The sequence below is a fragment of the Trematomus bernacchii genome, unplaced genomic scaffold (assembly GCF_902827165.1).
Source record: "Trematomus bernacchii unplaced genomic scaffold, fTreBer1.1, whole genome shotgun sequence".
In the NCBI taxonomy this organism is placed as follows: domain Eukaryota; kingdom Metazoa; phylum Chordata; class Actinopteri; order Perciformes; family Nototheniidae; genus Trematomus; species Trematomus bernacchii.
Window position 1 is genome coordinate 1,437,757 of NW_022987732.1, and position 20,043 is coordinate 1,457,799.

General features: G+C 42.4%; 1 protein-coding gene across 15 annotated transcripts in view; it reads left to right on the plus strand.

Annotated features, from left to right (window-relative positions):
• The first annotated feature begins 317 nt into the window (after positions 1 to 317).
• cspg5a (chondroitin sulfate proteoglycan 5a) overlaps positions 318 to 20,043 on the plus strand; it is a 50,892-nt gene continuing 31,166 nt past the window's right edge. For all 15 annotated transcript variants that reach the window (XM_034145781.1, XM_034145783.1, XM_034145784.1 and 12 more), the window contains exons 1-2: positions 318 to 874; positions 18,511 to 19,498. In XM_034145781.1, coding sequence (XP_034001672.1) covers positions 778 to 874; positions 18,511 to 19,498 — 1,085 coding nt within the window. In that variant the 5' untranslated portion in view covers positions 318 to 777. The remainder of the gene's footprint in view (positions 875 to 18,510; positions 19,499 to 20,043) is intronic.

Genomic DNA, 20,043 nt, shown 5'->3' on the forward strand with positions numbered 1-20,043 from the left:
ACATTTGGGGGAAATTAATAGGATGGAAGTAAGATGTGGATGTGAGAGAAAAGGAAGAAAACAAATTGGAAAGACGACAAGGAAGTTCAGAGAGGACAACAACTATCGGAAAACATAATATAAGTGAGGGTTAAGATGAGAAATATCCGAAACAAAAGAGAAAAAAATACAAAAATGACTAGGAAGAGGATATATGTTAACTTTTAGAAGATCGAAGAAAAGTTTTTGGAAATAGGAAGGATGGAGTAGGAGAAGGAGGAGGAGGGAAGCGTTTTATAGGAAAAGGGGGGAGGAGGAGGAAGGGGGGGCATCAACAACCATCTTTCCCCCTCCCCAGATGGTGAGAAGGCTGCAGAGCGCGCTGCACTCCGCCGTGCGTTTTGTTCCAGCCACAAAGTGCCCAAAGCACCGATCCGTTCTGAGCCAAAACAAGCCAAACCGGACCACGGCGTGCGTCCCCCTTTACGCACCCCCCACACCCCGCCTCCAACCACCACCACCACCACCACCTCCTCCTCCTCACCGACCGCCTTTCTGTGGCAATGGAGCCGTAACCAACCTCTTAACTGAGCCGAGCGTGAGAAATAGCGACGGACACAGAGACAGCTGAGAACAAGCGGCTATGGAGGAGAAGCGCAGGGAGGCTGGAGTCTAGACAAATTAAAACACACCCGGATTACTTTTTTGCAACATTTTTGAACTCTAGTACCGCTATAAAAGCAGGGATTTTCCGGCTTTATTTTTCTCACATCTCTATTATATCATTGCACGGTGAGGATGCAGGGGAAGGAGAGGAGCTTCTGCACGGGATGCTGGAGAATAACGCTGCTGTTCTGCGTCCTGGCTCTGCACTTGATGCCGCTGCCTGTCCACGGTAAGAAACTGCCCTTCACCGTGCACTGCAATCAAATCATGCAAACAAAAAACCTTCCACTTTTCGAAAAATGTGCTTCAAAATTGCTGCAGCAGCATCTGAGGAGCAAGGTTACCTAAACACACTCCCACAGGGCAGCCAGAAAGGAGGTCAGTGAGCCTCGGATTGTGGGTTAGCAGGCGCTGCACACTCAACTGGTCTTGATAGATATTGGATAGTAACATTATGTGACATTATTCTGCACTTTATATTGGTTTTTAAATCTCCCACTCAATGCAAACTGAGTATTCAATTGGATTTTGGAGAATCTGTCCTCAGAAAATTTGAATAATCCACATTTTGGATGGACAGTAGAGCAAATATTGCCTTAATATGATACTGTAGTTATATCACAAGATTAAAAAAACTATCTTGCATTGATATAGTGGACACATTTCAGGGCGAAATCACTATAAAATACTCAGTCCCTGCAGGAATATTTGTCACAGGAGACACAAACTGAAATTAGGTCACAGTAAAGAAAGACACATCTAAGCCCTTATGGATATTATAGAGACACAAGAGGGGGTAACAATGAGGTCAATATATACCCATTGGACACCATAGACGCACTGCAAGACAGAATATAATGGAATTAATTCAACTGTTGTGAGACCCCAAAGAGATATCTGAAGACATGAGTACAGAATGAGTTTACTATGAGCTCAATGCAGGAAAATTATACAACATGGCGGGTTAAAAATTACAATTTAACTCCACACACCACAGGAAACACCGGTAACACACTACTGAGGCTTTTTTCAGCAAAATCAGGTCACTAAATGAACACTATGGATTATTGCAGTCACATTTAAAGCCACAGTCGGAGGAGAATTTACAGAGATGTGTGACAGTGACAGCGTCCAGCCGATGCAGTATAAAGCAGTTCCCTGGAGGCACACTGGCACTACAGCCACACAAAGGCGAGGATTAGTGCTGGGGGGACTATATGAATAATGCATGAAGGGATGTGGATGGACATTCTGATACACAGAGGGGGAAAAAACCCACCATAGTAAACATAAAAAAAAGACATGGAGGCTTTCTTTCGCTCTCTGTCTCTTTGTCTGAGATTCATTGCACACGGCGAACTACATTACTGTCAGATTAATAATGCAGCAGTGTGCACGGGATGAAATCAATCTGGCGTTATAATCCAATATAATCTGGTTGATTCCTTTCATTGCACCGGGTACAATTCATGCAGTGTGATGTCAAGGTGAAGCCCCCCATTAATATGATGTTGTTTTTTTATGGGTGTTTTATTTGGAGCGAGAAAAATTGAAAATGAGGGGGGGGGGAAACATATCCAAGATCATTGAACGTTGCATAATCTGAGCCAATAATGATTGTGCACACTGACCAGTTTATGTGCCTTCAATCATCAGCTATTACTTTCGTGTTCCCTTCAAATGCCACGAGTTTTAGTTTTTTTTTTTGCCTTTGAAGGAGCAAGTGGATTTGTTCCCCATTTACCGACCTAATGTTTTATAGACATGTTAAAAAAAATTGTAGTTCAAGCAGAGTTTCATAGTTTGTAGTGTAATCCACATGCAAACTGTGGCAATATTGTGTACATTATTTGGCCTGATCTCCCTTAAATCAAAGTTTGACATCCAAGAAGTGGAAGAAATGATCGATGCCGTAATTGGGTGTTGGTTGAATATGAAGCTGCATCCAGTAGGTTAGCTTAGCAAGAATGGAAACAGGTGGAGACGCCGAGCATGGTGCCAAGGTAAAAAAAAACAGTTTATTAACAAAACGTCCACTTTGTAAATGCTAAAAGCAGCAGCAAATGTTCCGTTATTCTGCAGTTATATTGGTTTGGACATTTCCCAGTCGATGCAATCTTATAAGTAAATTGGATTTTGGAGAATTAGCTTAGCATAAATATTGGAAGCAGGGGGAAAAAGCTAGCATTGATTATCCAAAGGTTAAAAAATCAACCTAATACCTTCCAAATTTGACTTATTAACATGTAGTTGGTGCTGTCGCCTCACAGGAAGAAGACCAATTAGCTCTTCATCCCTCCCCCCCTTAGGGATGTTTGTGTCACTTTTCATGGATGCTGCGGGACTTGTGTCAGCTTGACCTCAGGTGGATATTTAACAAAAAGAGGTTGGCAGATCTAGTGCAGACGTCTTAAAACAACCTTGGGCTAACCCTCCTCCTCCACCCCCATCACACACACACACACACACACACACACACACACACACACACACACACACACACCACACACACTCACACTCACACTCACACTCACACTCACACTCACACTCACACTCACACTCACACTCACACTCACACACACACACACATGTCTTCTCGCTTCACCGGTGGAGTGTGGAGTCGGCAGCTTGCCCCACATCTGTAAACGAGGCTCAGACGACCAAAGCCAACTGCCCTGACTTGACAACAGCCGACCAGAATACTGTCAGTCATTTCCTGTCGGCTTTTTTCTCCGGTGGCCATTTGCAATCCTCCTCTTCCTCCTTCAGTGTGTGTGTGTGTGTTAATACAGATGATATGCCGGTGTCCCTCCCTTACTCCCTTCCCCCATGCACCGTTAAGCTGGTAGATGGGTGATTGGCAGACTAATGGTTTCTGCACTGAAACTCATGGACATACATGCCCTTCTCCTCCTCTTCCTCCGGCCTGCTGACACATATCTGCATGCCGGCAGATTATCTTTGATTAAGCCAACCCCCACCATCCCCCCCACATGACTCCACTATCCAGCCTTTTTTATTGCAGTGTGCAGAAGGACAAAAAAAAAGAAAGATTACCAATCATAAAGACTAATGCCGTCTACAGCTTCGGTTTATTATTGGTGAACAATGGCTTTTTTCTATTCGCTGTCTCTCTCGCCTCTGCATCGTCTCCGTCGCCATGGAAACCACGCACCATCCCATTGGCACCGGCTGGCAGCACAGTTTGTGCATATCGCCGCCATAATGTGTTCACGCTTAGAATTTCATTAGGGCTCAAAACGTTGGCTGAGTTTTGGCACACGATGATATGTGTGGTGGCTCTACGCCTACAGACCATTGCTGTGTGTGTGTGTGTGTGTGTGTGTGTGTGTGTGTGTGTGTGTGTGTGTGTGTGTGTGTGTGTGTGTGTGTGTGTGTGTGTGTGTGTGTGTGTGTGTGTGTGTTGCAATGGGTGTAGTCCATCAATACTCTAGCTCTAATTTCTCGATGATATCATTTCCCGTATTGGTGTATTCATTATTTCTGCAGGATGATTTCATGCTCGTTGACCGTGTGTGATTTGCAGCAGATGTACACATTTCCCTGTCGGCCGTGCAAACATCTCTGTTTTGACTCGTATAATGCAAGAAGGAAAAAATGTACTTCTCATTTCTTAAAATATTGCCTGAAGCGTTCAACGGGAAGCAGAAGAAGTGAGACAACAAAGTCTGTACATGTTAGATCATCTTTCTAAGTGACGGAGTGACAGACATTTAGAGCAGCCAGGAGTCATGTCTGAGTATTCATATTTAATTTTGAAAACTTCTCAATCTGCTGAGCATCATTTAAGCAGAGTGACACCAAAAGGAAAGATGTTTTTTTATCCGGCTGTACTTTGAATCTGATAACAGTTACTCATTCAATCATACATTTTATTGAGTGCACATATTTGGGACCTGAGTTGGGATTTTACCAAGTACATTTCCGCAAGGAACGTACCATTTTGAGTTACTTATTCTTCGGTTGAGTACTTTGATTTTGTATTTCAATATCTTCGCATTGTGAAAGCCCAATATATACTCTTCACTCGACTTAATGGAGCTAATTTTCAGGCAAAAAAACCAATGAATTTGTCAAAAAAGAGACAAAATGCGCAATAAACAAAGTTAAAGATGAATTTGACTAATTATAACGGAAGTCTTTTAAAATGTTCTGTATATATTTTGCTGAATTTATAAAATTTTTGTAAATTCTCCGGCCAAGATATTCATGTTGACCATATCTAAAATTGTGGCAGCCCTAATACATTAAAGACATGGTCATGGTTAAAGGATTAACAAATAGTTCAGACAATTTTCAGTTCATGTCATTAATGTCAAGTAATTTATTTTGCAAAAACTAGCAGACTCCAGATTTTCTGCTTTCCTCTGTTTCATATGATTACACATTTGTTTTGCTCTGTTAGACAAAGCAAGCTATTGGATATTATTTCCTTGTATTTGACAGATAGAAAACTAATTAAAATGTACTTGAGAATGTAAATCAACGCTTGCAGCCCATATCACCGTCGTTGGTGTTTTTGGACTAAAAAACGAAAGCAAATCAACTTTATTGACACTCTCTTCTCCATCAAACCTTTCTCGTAGCACTCATTTGGGATCTGTTGAGCTAATATGTCCGTCATCCCAGATTAATCTGATTGTCGGGAACTACGTGATCCTAATCTCATTTGTAACATCCTCCCACCTGGATCTGCTGCAGGCCAACATCAGCATACGTACTGATCAGTGTGTGTCCACAGGCCTGACCCCCCAACCAGCTGCTGTGTGTGTGTGTGTGTGTGTGTGTGTGTGTGTGTGTGTGTGTGTGTGTGTGTGTGTGTGTGTGTGTGTGTGTGTGTGTGTGTGTGTGTGTGTGTGTGTGTGTGTGTGTGTGTGTGTGTGTGTGTGTGTGTGTGTGTGTGTGTGTGCACAGACATACTGTAATATACAGTACGTGTGTTTGTGCATTTCAGCCTCCTCTGAGGTGTGCAAATGTTTGTTTTTCACAATTTTAAACATGTGATAACAGACCGTAGTTAAATGCAATGCAGTACACTAAATAATTACTGAAGTACAATTTAGATTTACTTGTACTTAAAGGTAGGGTAGGTAATTCACTTCAGAAACACTTTTTGTTATATTCCATGGAATGCTCTTAACATCCCGATAGCAATGAATACATTAAATGCTTTGACAATAAATACATAAAAAAATGTCATCTGTGGAAGCCGTAGTTCTGTAAAAAGCACGACCAATCATCTGAGCCGGCCCGGCTAAAATAACTGGATGGCCTACCTGCCTGTCAGCCTTCCATCTGTGCACAAACTTATCTCGTGCCCTCATTGGTCATGTGCGCGTTCGTGTGTGTTGGAGGAGGGGCTCTGTAAGGAAGTCTGAAGGAAGGGGCAGATTTTTTCCGGCTGCGTACTTTCAAATTCTAGCGCACTCGAGCTGGTTTCTCCATTCTTACCTACCCTACCTTTAACTTGAGTATTTTCATTGTATGATAGTTTGTACTTCTACTCCACTACATTTTGAAGCCAATATTGTACTTTATACTACACTACATCTTTAGAACGCTTTGGTTACTTTACAGATTCAGATTATAAGTAATACAAAATATGAATCCACTAAAAAATAAACATTGACTGCTTCTACTTCTTCTATAAAAAAGATGCTAGTTTCTATCTGCAGTCTCTGGACAGTTAGACACATAACAATCAACAAACACTTAAGACATATCTTAGTGTCTATCACTCTTCCAATTATAAAACAGAAACACGTGTGAAAAATAAAGACACCAGCAGATTTACTGTATCAGTACAACTCTAATGTTACAATTTGTTTAATCTCTGATCACAGACAGAATTATTGTTGGCACACCGGTTGCTCAATATCCATTTTTTAAACTATAGCTCTGAGGTTTACCCCATAGTCCTCATCATTATCTCTTTAAAGCACTCCCTTAACTCTCCTTAACTCCACCTCTTCATGCATCTTCAAGCCTCTCCACCAGTTACTCAGTTCCCTCCTGCTTCAAACAGCTGTTAACCCTAAATAAGTCCAATTACCCTTCATTTCAGTGTGAGATATTTAGTGTACCGTTATGGTCCAGCAAAGTGTGACTGACTGACTCTGATTGTAAGCTCTGTGTGATCAATAATAGTGAGCAGCCTGTGCCCTTCATGAATTGATTGATTTATTTTGTGTGATGACTCAAAAACTCTGCCTGGCAGTAGTGAGAGAGTAACTGAGGTTACAAATACGATGAATCCATGTGACGCGTTTCCATTGTGGTTCAACAAACTACAACCAAAGCCATGTGGAGAATATCCCTCTTCTCTTTTAGGGCTTTAAAACAAGTGATACTAATGACTTATTTATTGTCTAAACTTTATACGATACGATACGATACGATACGATATTACTTTATTTGTCAGATCAAGTCTGAAATTTGGCTTGCGTCACAGCAGCTCCATGTCCAACATCAACAAACAAATATCCAGACAAAAATACATTGTGCTCCAGCATTAAAAAGTCAAACTAATGTGTTTTCAACTAAACCTGACGCCTCTTGTAATCTGCTGTAGTGGACGACTTAAAGGTTTAAATGACAAAATGCTGCTAATCATTTTCATTCAAATCCAATCAAATCCAGGATGTTACAGAATGTATCCACTCTGGTCGTGCTCCACTACATACAAATGAACACCGACTCACAATATATATATGTTTCACAAAAAATTAAATATGCTTATACTATGTGATGCAGTACTATATTACTATTCTGTTAATAAAATTGACTCTTTTACACGAGCCGTTCTGCAGATTGATTGTATTAGCTTTTGATTTTTCATTTTGCAGTTTTGAAGTAAAAACTGTAGTTCTTAGTTTGAGCTATAATCTTGAATTTGGTGCTTTTACTTGTAATAGAGTACTTTCAGACTGTATTTGACTTAATAGATCTGAATAATTGGAACCCCATTGCTTCAAGGACACCATGTATATTACGTATATAAGATTCAGTCAAAACATGCACACAGTACATGAGCAAATACAGCAGGATGAACATACGCTACCTGCAGTGAACCCTCTGAACCCTGAAACTCAGTGTTGTTCCTGTGACTTTTAAAGATTCAATTCAAATGCTAAATGGTCACATGCACAATGTGTAAAGTGTAGCTTTAACCTAAGTGAGAGGCTCTTATAAAACTCATTGAAGCACAGTGTCTCATTGGAAGTAAGTGCCCCTTTCAACTCAGAAACTATCCCTGGGAAAATTGCTCATCCTTTTACGTTTTTGCATAAGAATCTGAGTCAGAGGTAGCTTTATAAAACTCATCTAAGTCCTAAAATGCAAGTGTCCCTTCCTGCAGGTGCTTCTCTTCGTCCTTGTCAGCGTCCAGGTGTTTTTCCCTGCAGGTGTGACAGTTGTTCGGGGTGTCATTGTCTTCGTCCTCTTCGCTAGTCGTTCAGAAGTTTTTGCCCCAGGTGGAGAAGGTCAGAAGTTTCCACCGACAGTCTGCACAGTGCCGGCTGCTGCTGTCCTTCCCGCTCAAAGACGAAACAATTATAGTCCCGTATGTGCGCCTTCTTTTTTTTGTTGCAGTGCTGAGTTGGCGTTGTTCTCAAACTCTGGGTGCCCTTGAACAGTCATTTACATATGTGTGTGTTCATGTAGGCGGTGTGTGTGTGCAGAAAAAAAGATGAAAGATGGAATAAAAGCACATCTTTTTTGTGTGCGTAGGCTTGCACCTGTCTCTGTGTTTGCTGTGTATATGGTGTAAATGTGTGTGTGAGTGTGTGTGTGAGTGTGTAATGAAGGTGCTAGACTGTGTGTGTGTCCTTGGGAAGCGAGTCATCGAGTTCATGCTTGTGCACAATCTCTCCTCTCCGTCTGGCAGTGCACGGTCCTCCTTTCTCCTCAACCATCTTCCCCTGCTGCACACTGTCATATTAGCATTCAGGGCACCCACACACACACACACACACACACACACACACACACACACACACACACACACACACACACACACACACACACACACACACACACACACACACACACACACACACACACACACACACACACACACACACACACAGTCACAGTCACTCACCTGTCATGAAAACGAACCAGGTCCAGCAGAGAGACAGATAATGAGAGGAGAGGATATGTGTTGTGGTTTATGTGGTCAGACTTGCACTGTAGAGCAGAAACGATTAGAAAAGAGAAAATTATATTGTTAAGAAATTATCATCATTTAAACATTTATTTCCTTGACAAAATCTCAAGAAATTCACCAGATTAGGCTTCTAAAATGTGAATATTTTCTAGATTACAAAAAACTTCTATGATTATGTTACATGTGTTACATTTAGAAAAAGTCAAATCTGGGCTTTTCCTTTCGGTGGCATCTTTCCTTTTTTTGACTGAAAACACGGGACACAGCTTCCCGTTTTTAACTGTTTCTTTTAAAAACAGAAATGAATAAGAGCATCTTTTACTGTACATGTCAGACTGGCACTTACACATCTGAGTGTAGGTGGTGGGGGGGGGTTGGTGTGTGTGTAAAACACAGATGCTTGCATGCTTACACTTGAATATTAATTGACTAACGGTTCAAAATCAGGTCACAAGGGACGAGGAAAAAACAGGCTGTGTACATTTAAGTGCATGGATGCACAGTATGCATAGACTTAACATGCTAAACACAGACTCACACTCACACACACACACACACACACACGAACACATCTATAGAGTGGCTTCATACACGTGCATGCACACGTGTCCACACACTCACTGAGGAATCGCACAGTATCACATTTTTCAACCTCATAAAAGCGCAGTTCTTCAGAGATAAACACATTATTATTAGTTGTGTGTGTCCCCCTGTGTGCACGAGTGTGTGTGTGTGTGTGTGTGGATACAGATCTTGCCTGTTTTTTGCAGCTCTAGGCCGAGAGCGTTTCCATAGCAACACATCCTCGCTCCATCCCACCACCTGTGGAGTCAGAAATGAAAGGGTTTATGTGATGGGAGGAGAGGAGGAGAGAAAAAGAGAGAAGAGAGGAGAATGAGAAGGATGGAGATGAAATTGACTAAACATATGAGAGAAGATGGAGGTGATGAAGAGGAGGTGAGGAGATGACAAGACAAGGGAGAAGAAGAAAGTAAAAAAAGATGGCGGAGAGATTTAGAAAGAGAGGTGTAAAATCGATGCAGAGGTTTTCAATTCGCGCCGAATGCAGACCTGTGCATTTCCTCCTCCTCGATGTCACTGAGCAAGATACAAAACCCTCATGGCTTATTCACTAGTGAGAAACTGTGGGAACAAGTGTGCGTGCGTGCGTGCGTGCGTGTAGTGTGTGCGTGCGTGTAGTGTGTGCGTGCGTGCGTGCGTGCGGTTCTCTTGAGGTTTAGGTATTTGATGCTTAAATCAATGAGAATGAGTTGAAGAGGCTCTCCCTGCTCTCTGCTTCATCTCCATTCACTCAGCTCAATGCAGCCATTTTCATAATGAAATCATCCCTCCTGTGTTTAATGTCCACGCACTGCAGGAAATGCAAAACACTGTCACACTGTAGTCAGATTTGTTATGTAATAAGCACTGAAACCTGAATAAATGACTTATTACAGTTGCCTAGATCCACTATTTTCCTTTTTGCAAGAGTAAGAAATTACAAACACTCTAAATATCTGATTAAAAATGTGTTCAGGTGGGAACACTAAGGCAAAGGAGCTTATGAAAAATGTAGAAAGCACAGTTGCATTTGCACTTCACCCCTCGCTGTGCCTCTTCACCTATTTCCATCTCTGACCTTTCCTGCAAGGCGGCACAGCACTTTATGACTGATATATAATTGAAGCCCGGCATCACTTAGCCTCTTCTTTCTCTAGGTTAAATAAGTGACTTCAAGGAAAGTGTTGCACCTCGCTCTGCAATTACTGGCTCATGGTCAAATGTTGCACCTTTTTAAAAGCTAATGTGTTTTTCTAAGAACTGGAACTTTGATTACTTAGTAGACCGTGTTAGAGATGATGACACATGCCAAAGTGTAATGGTGACGGCGTTGGGCTCAAAATAACTTTTTCCAATTTACTTACATTAGGGAAGTACATTTTTCATCCGAAAGGCCAACTTCCTTCAAAAAATCTCTCAAAACTCACGTATTCACTCTAGCTTTCAAACTCTGATCAACAATTTGAATTTCCTCCGTTTATTTGACTGAGTCGAGACAAGCGTTGATGCAGAGGCGGGGCTTAGGGACAACAAAGGTGTGCATGCGCTATTGGCCAAGATACATGTATTTTTTGCAGGTAAATGCCCTTACCTGTATATTTTAGTGGTAAAGAATACAATGTAATATACTGTTCCATAGTAAAATAATACTTTGAAAGGAGACATTCTGCTTTATGAGTACTGTTACATATATGTCGAAAGTGAGGTCAGTTTGGCCAAAGGAGCCTCTAAGCTCTTGTTGATATGCCAGTGTCAAACCTTTGCCCTTCTTACCCCAGTCTGGGTCACCAAACTGGCTAGCGGGCCCTAACTGTCACAACCAATCAGATTCATTTTAATACGTTGTCACAGCCAATAATAGCTTTCCGGGTCACTATGGGTGGTTTTGGTAGGCTACCCCTCTCCTAAATGATCCGGGTTAAACAAAAGACCCCGAAAGTCGGCCGCTCGCCAGACCAGGCTTACAGTACTTGGCCTTGAGGCGCCGTCACCCCCCGAACAATCAGTCTGACACACACACACACACACACACACACACACACACACACACACACACACACACACACACACACACACACACACACACACACACACACACACACACACACACACACACACAGGAGAAGACATTGCCAAGCTCTTCTCGTTATGAACATCCACACCCCTCACCAGAAGAGCTGGAAGCCACCCCAATTACCAGTGGGTTATACTGGCAGAGGGTCAACACACACACACACACACACACACACACACACACACACACACACACACACACACACACACACACACACGCTAAATAGTGTCACAGACATGCAGAATCTCCTTATGTCATACTGTTTGATTATCTCATGTCCACTGGGAGGAAAACAAACAGAGACTCTGTTATTTCATCAGTTTGGTCTCATTTGGGCCTCAGTCTGAACCGATCCGTCCCAATCTGACCTGACCCCGACCCGTCCACTGGTGTCTAGTCTGTCTAGGTCTGCGGCTCGAACAAAAGACGCTAGTTATTGTTGTTTTTTCCCTAGGGTTGCACTTTAAATGCCCTCAAAACTCTTTTTTATGGACATACTCAGTCTTTTAGTGAGACCTAGATTTAAAATGTGTTGTTAAATCACCACTTAGTTAGGTTTAGTTTCTTATTTAAAGAGGCCCTATTAAGCTTTTGGGGGTTTCTCCCTTTCCTGTAGTGTGTTAGGTTTTCTCTCCCACACACACTATATTTTCTACACTAACTACTGCTATGATGAATTTACTTTTCAAGCTGCCACAGAGCCTCCTGCTGTCTGTCAAAAGATTCCTCCTCGTTAAACAAATTAGACTAACAAGGCGGGGAAAGAGAGACAACTCCATTTAATTGCACCATTTAATTGGATCTCAATACAGAGATGCACAGTGAGGATGCTGGCAGACTGACACCACTGTGGTTTAGACCAGGAAAAGCCAGGGCATCCTGAAGCCAAAAAGATTCGCTATCTGTCCACCAAACTTTTGTGTCAATCCATACAAACGTTAAAGTATTTCTGTGTGGACCAAAAGGCGTGAGACAGACATTGACTTTTATGGAGTCATGTTGCTAGCATTGCTAATAATGACCCAGAGAATTGGGTTTGAGATGCAAAAAAAGCGTCTGTGTTGAACCAATGTTCGGTAACTCGACGGATATTTATATTAAAGGGACAGAAAGACATTCAGTCTATTGTAACTTGATTGACAGGTGACTCACTTTCTGCTGTGTTTATTTGCTCCACCCTGGCTCCACATCTATTTCCAAAACTGGCTTTTTAGGCTCCAAACAAATGCCAAGTTTTATGTAATGGGAAAGTTCCAGTCTTCATAATGTCAAACACATGAGGGTACTAGGGTCACAGAAATGTCATATTAAAACAAGGCTTTACACTTCTACTCCACTACCTTAGTTTACAAATAATCAGTCTACCTAGCCGAGTGTGTAATGTATCAATATTTATAATCCAGTGATGTATACTTTTCTGCGGCCTATGAGTAGTTTTATGTTTCGTACTCATACACAGTGTTAATGCTAATGCAATACTTTAACTCAAGCAAAGTATGTTGGTTGACTACTTCTTCCACCACTGCCAATATGCAGTACTCGATGATGATTCGGTACACTCATTACACGATCTGGTTATGAAGATGTTCTGCATGCATGTCATGAATACCTGAACATCCGATCACCCAAACAGGCTGATTTTGAGGAGCATGTGCTAACGTCTGCAGGTCAAATTGTGAATTGTACTCACTAGTCATGCATTGCAGGTGTTGTCTTTTTGGTACCAGGTGCTTCATGCTATGATATAACCTGGCCGAAGCATTGTGAGATGTGTGCCTGCTAATAGTAGACGGTACAGAGAGTATTTCTGAGAGTTTTCTCCTCAGAGACAGACAGACTGGAAGATTAAAAGTCCAGAAGTGTCGTTCATGGACACTGAAAGCATCTCCCTTCCTCCTTGTCACGTCTCTCTTCATCCCTCACTTTGACACTTCCTCCTTCAGTGTTTCCTTCTTGCTTTCTCTGTCTTTCTTCTCTCTGTCATGACGTGTCCCTTGTTACCATCCCTCCTCATCACCCCCTGTCATCCTTTCAGGGTTACGTGGCAGCCATTACTGTCTGTTTTCCAGAACAGTTTGTATTAATCAAGCTTTCAGTTGTGTTGAAGGGTTTTCGCAGCAGATTCACCCACACACCGGGCAAACTGTCACTTAATGAGTGTGTTGCTGTCAGGTGTGTGTGTGGTTGAGATAAAGCAAACGAAGGCGAGTATGATTGTTTTTTAAAAGAGAGAGGCGGACATTCACGGTCTGTAATCCTGATTTCCTGGTGAGCGACAGGCATTCACAGGAGTGTGAAATCCTTCTGTGTAGATATAGTACAGCAGAGTGCTGTTTTTGGCATATTATCCTGGGCTGCTCGGTTGATGTGTAAAACAGCAGTGCATTGTGGATCCTCTAGACGGATTAGCCTCAGATCGACCTCGGCTTCAAAGACGCAGATCACTGCTGTCAGCCAGAAAACAAAACATTAAATAAACGGAATCCTTCCCCCTGTCAACACTGTGTGGCCAAAGTGACAGTCTCACGCCTAATGATGACAGAAACCATTACATGCATGAATTCATATGTATTGGTTTGTAATGTATTCATTGATTTATATTCTTAATAGTAAAAGAGGCCTTATTTTTTGGAGTTTTCCCTTTCCTGTAGTGTGTTATATAGGTGCATGTAAATGGTCTGCAAAGGCTAAAATCCTAAAGTTCCCTCCAGAGGATGTTTCTCTCCCACACCCCCTCCGCCCTGCCTGAAACGCCTCCATTGAACTTCTTTGTTTACTTAAGAGACATAGTGACATCACTGCATAACACTCACGCTTCTATTGGCTAGCGCTCCAACACATTGTACGTGATAGGCTAAGAGGCGGGACATCTCTAAGCAGGTCAACCAATCACAACAGAGCCGGCCAGCTAACCAATCAGAGCAGACTGGGCTCTGGTTTCAGACAGAGGTTGAAAAGAGGTGCTGCAGCACAGGCAGTGTGAGACAAATAAAGAGCTTTTTGAACATTAAAGCATGTAATATGACCTCTTTAAAGTAGTTGGTTATGCTTTTAATTTGAAGGCAGGTTTGGACACCATGTGATATGAGCATTGTGTGATCAGGTATTTACTGGAAGCGAGTGGAGGGGGGATTAGCGCAACAGAAAGGGCATAAATTGTTTTCTTACCAGGGAAAGCCACAGGACAAGAGAATAGATAACAGCTGTTGTTCATTAGACCTTTAAAGGTCCCATGTCATGCTTTTCCGGTTATTACCCGTCCCCTTGTGTGTTATGAAGGTTTTTATGCATGTAAACGGTCTGCAAAGTCACAAACCCTCAAAGTACACCCTGTAGCGAGTAAAACTCTAACACAGAAAAGACCTGTCTATGCTGCCCCAGAACGCCTCGTTGGAGATTTCTCTTTTTCCATCGTTTGCTTCCTGGGTTCTCTGACGTGTGAATACCCAAATCAACAACAAATGACCAGATTGGCCCAAATGGACCAATCCGCGGAGCACCTCACACACCAGGATCCCTTGGCTAACTAACAGGGAGTCCCCATTGACTTGCATAGAGCTTCCTGAACGCTGGTAATAGGCGAGTTGGGATCACGGAGAAATGCTCTCCGCAGACCCATTCTCACAGCGTTTATAAACCTTTTTCTTACTCAATATCAAGCCACACTTATTGTTTTTACTTCGGCTGTGAGTGTTTGTGTGTGCTCAGGATGAGTTTCGCTTGTTCTCTCTGTATCGCCGACCCGGAAACCTGTCCGCTCCTCGCAGCAACGAGCCTCGCAACATCCCGACCAATCAGAGCACACTGGGCTCACAGGGAGGGGGGGGGGCAGGAGCTCCAACAAGCCGTTTAGGACAGAGAGTGAATACCTGGTGAATACACATACTATACAGAGATGCTGTATGAGAAACCAATGTGAGTTTGGAAAATTGCACAATATAAATCTTTTCTAGTAGACCTCAACAATGGAATTATGATCAGTAGAAATGGCCATGACATGGGACCTTTAATGATCAGTGTTTATTCAAGATTTCCATGTCAATGCAGGTATTCTCTTTATCAGCACTGTCCTGCTATTCAACAATAAAATATGATCCTCTTCACAAGACCAAAGATCAGCCACTAGTAGAACAATCTCAAAGCCACTTTGACAGTAGAGGCGGAGAGAATAAAATGCAGACCGCAGCAGCAGAAATATTGCATTATAAACAATGATTTATCACAGTGAAAAGCCTATTTATTTAAAATGGAAAATTGAAGCAGAGCCAATATCTCTCTGGTTACTTTATTTCAGTGGTTTGATTATTGCAAAGTGTTTCTACTGGACTGGTGATACATCTTCAGTTTCTGTATGTGAACATTAGACTATAATGTGAGGATCAAAGATGGAGGGTTTGGTTTTTACAATAACTATTTTTCAGAAACACATAATCCCTCTTCTCTTGCAAAAGGAAGCAATGCCTTGACTAAAACACTTTTAGAGGAAAATGTATAGACTTTATAATGCATGGGAGTTTTTTCTCATGAATTTGGGAGTCAAATACCATCTGAAGTATTTTCCCCATATTTGCTAAGGGTTTTTTCTTGTCTTCTTAGGCTTCACAACCCAATAAGACAATCATTTTGTAAAGGTTGCTCTGGTTTCCTGGTTGTTCTCCTGCAGTTTTATCAGTGATGAAGGTATAATATATGGATCATTTCTCGCTGATAGTGTGTTTGAGAGATAAAACTTTGGTGGAGTTCTTAATAAATGATAAGTGACTGGTTCTATAAATGTAGGTGCACCTCGTTAGAGATTTGGAGATGCCAGAGGGTCGTGATTACAGATTATCTTCAAAGATATCCTCGCAGAGATATCCTCACAAATGCCATTGGTTGGAGGCTGTTTGTCAAAGCTGCTTATACAACCCCCAGTACTCGCATGAATTCACCTTGAGGCAAGAATTGAACCCCCAACCACCCAAGAGATGTTGTCCGAAACAATGTGATGTCAACCATTTTGATGAGAGTAGATAATGATATGTATGATATCTTTAACTAAAGTGTTAAGTATATAAATTAAAATGTTTCTTACAGTTGTCGAGACTCTGTTTTGTCTGTGTCTCCTTTGAGATCATCACCCCCCCCTGCAGGGCACCCCGAAAGTCTCCCAAATCCCTCCTTCTCCAGCCCCATAATCCCTAATCCCAGATCCCTGCCATTCAGATACATTAGTGTATTATTCCTTTAATCCAAAGGGGGGGAGCGTCCATAAAGCAGCTTTTTGCATGACTCAACGAGCCGCCCTCGGATGAAGTAATTGACTGAGGGATAAGAACGCAGCCAATCACATCTCGTTTGAATTTGTTTCACCCAATGCCAGACTTCTTGAGCCCACTTTGTCCGTCACATAGTGCAGAAAGACTGTTATTGTGTGGCAGTGGACTGACTGGAAGATCTCTTTGGAAAGAGTGATTCTATGTTTTTGTTTCTTTTCAGATACAAAGCAGATGTTGCATCCAACTGCCCAGTGCTTTTTTTTTTGCAGATATTCTTGGAAAATATAATTTTTTTCAGCTCTTTTGATCTTGGGGGGATTCATTGTTATTAGATTTCAGTGAATAGGCATTTATTTGTATCGCTGAGATTAATAGAGTGATGCAGGAACGATTGTTAAAACCAGGAAATGACTCAGACTTTACCACCTCAAGTTCCCTCGTCTTAAAGTCAACAATATTGTAAACATGTTTTTAGTTGGAGGCCGGAAATAAGGCCTATTTTGTTCTTCAACATGAGATACATCAGTAAATACTCTACTTGTGAATGTTCAGAGCTTCTATATGTCTTACAAGCAGCGGTTGCTAACAAGCGACTTGATGAGACTACTAAACGTCATCATGCCGAAAACATTAGCCCCCTTTAGCTTAGCGATTGCTACGTGATGCAACGTTAGCTTTTTACTTCAAAAATAAAAAAAAGTAGTTTGGTTTTAATATGTGGAGATTATCCTGCTGAACAAAACGTGTGTTTGCCACAGAGCTTATTTCCTGCAATATTTGACAAACAAATGGAGAAATCCCATTGCTTTTTATCAACGGTCCACTTGTGATGCTACCTTCCAGGTCAGTCTTTAAAAGAAAAGTTATCACCGCACCACTCAATCGAAATTCCTGTATTTCTGGAACTGACAGCAAACCTAACAGAAGAAGATGGTGACGTTTTTCCTGCTCTGTCCCCAACCAGTTTGTTTTCAACCCCTCGAGTCTTTCCTTTTTCATAGTAATGGTTGCCGCATCTTCTGATTTCACGATGGTTTGTGTGGTTCAGCATTTTTTTTTCTACCGCTCGCTACACAGAGGGACATTTTTTCTAAAGCTGTGTGCATGTTTTCCAAGCACTTTCACTTGTCAAACACTTTGTCAGATTCACACTTCCCCGAGGATATCATTATTCGCCAATTTCGTGAACGAAATGTCCATAAAACAGACACTCATTATAAATCCATCATGACACTCTGCAGTGCTGATTGTCTCTACATCTGCATATAACTCGGAAACAAGAAACGCTAATAGTTCATTTGAAATACATAATTTGCCAACATGTCAAACGGTGCTCATTTTAGGTCTATTAATCATCCATTGAGATCATACAGGAGCTGCATTCATGAAAACATTTTATGTGAACAGGGTTAAGTTATTTTACTTACCTGCATATTTTATAAACTCAAAATGGGTATTTTCTGTCTTCAATTTTATTTATTCCTTTACAGTATTTCCGTATTTAACATTGTTGGTGCTCTATGTGAAACCAGCAGCATTCATCTTGTGTTCCTAATTATCCATACCCTCCTGTAACTGGAGCTCAATAGAGAATTTAGTAGAGCTGATCGATAAAAACAATGAAGTCCGAGGGAAACCCTTTCCACCTCTTTAAGTATGCCAGAGGTCTTTTTTCAACTGTGTTTCTCTAGGACTTTCTGCAAATTAGAAGGAAGAAAAGGTGTTTTCGTTCATATCCCGTTCGGTAAATGTGTACTAAGAAACCTATTTATTTGTGTTTGTAGGAAATGCTGCCGGGACCAATGCCACTGAGCAGGACAAAGCGGCCAATGTCACCGCCCTGCTTAACGAGGAGGAGGGGCCTGTCAAGGTCAATGAGGTCGTGGTCGCTGTAACCGGGAGCTCAGCCAATCCGGACGCTGTCACTCAGAGGGCGGGACGGATCCCTCGCGCCGGAGAGGAGGAAGACGACCAGAGCAGCGGCATGTTCGGCGAAACTCTGGTTCCTGCGGTGGACGAAGTTGCCGTTTCCGCTCCGCCTCGCATCAGCCCCGATTCTGCCGAGACGGACGACCTCCTGCTTAGCAACCCACGCGGGAAGGACGTCCTGGAAGAGAGCAAGGAAGTGGAAAAAGAGGAGGATGAGGATCGTCTGCCAAACACCGACCCACCTTGGATCAACGCCAAAGACACCGCCGTGTTTGACCTGGACCGCCTCTTCACCACCACCACCGCCCAGCCCTCGGTGCCCTCTAACCCCGACGTCCTCCACGTGGACTTCTTCGATCCCTCCTCTCGTGGGCGTGGCCTCGACTTGGCCCCGCCCTCTCCTTCATCGCTGGCCCACGAGCTGCAGGGAGGCGACTCGACCTCCTGGGCGATGCCGGACAACTACGACTACCTCACACCGTACGAAGATGGCGTGTCCCCCACTGCCGATGAGTACACCTACAGCACTACCACCGACACCTACGAAAGCGACGATGATCTTCGACTTGCCGCTGGATCTCCTTCTCGCTCCAAGCCTCGAGCACCAGGGTCCGGGTCCATCATTCCTGGGGCTTCAGTTCCAGGTGCAGGAGCTCCGGTACCAAACGTCCCCGCAGCAGGAGGTGCTCCAGCGTCTCTGGACGGCTCAGACGGGATGGGTGGGTGCCGTGTTGGTTTCCAGATGACGAACGGGAGTTGCCGCTCTCCCTGCGACATGCTGCCCAACTTCTGCTTCAACGGGGGGCAGTGCTACCTGATCGAGACCATGGGAGTCTTCTGCAGGTATGACACAAACACAAATGCATACTGCATTCACAAATCAACTCAGGCTATAACATTACAAGCCTTTCAAGTTGCACATATCTATTCTAATTCTTAACTTAATCATATAAATACAGATGTTTCATAACTTGCCCCTTCCAAATAACACATTTACTTCAGTGTCAAAGGTAAACAAGAAATTTGGCACCAAAATGTTGAAATTAAACAGAGACGGGCCAAGATGCAAATGCGGAAATGCCTAAAACTTGCATTCTCTCTAATATCCAGCAGGGGGCGTTTCCATTCGTTTTAGAGTGATAGTATAGAAGTCTATGAAAAAATAGATTTTTGCTCAATATAATACCTTAGTAAAATCTTTCTAATGAGTTTATGGTCTCAGTTGTTAATTGTAAGTGTACTTCAATACAGCATGATTTTCCTTTAGTAAATGATGATCCTATTTAGGCTAAAATAGATGATAAAGTAGGGTATATTTTAGGGAGGGGCTACCTTGTGATATGCAAATGACCCCCATGTTGTTGTCTTGTCTTGGTGCTCTCTGTGTT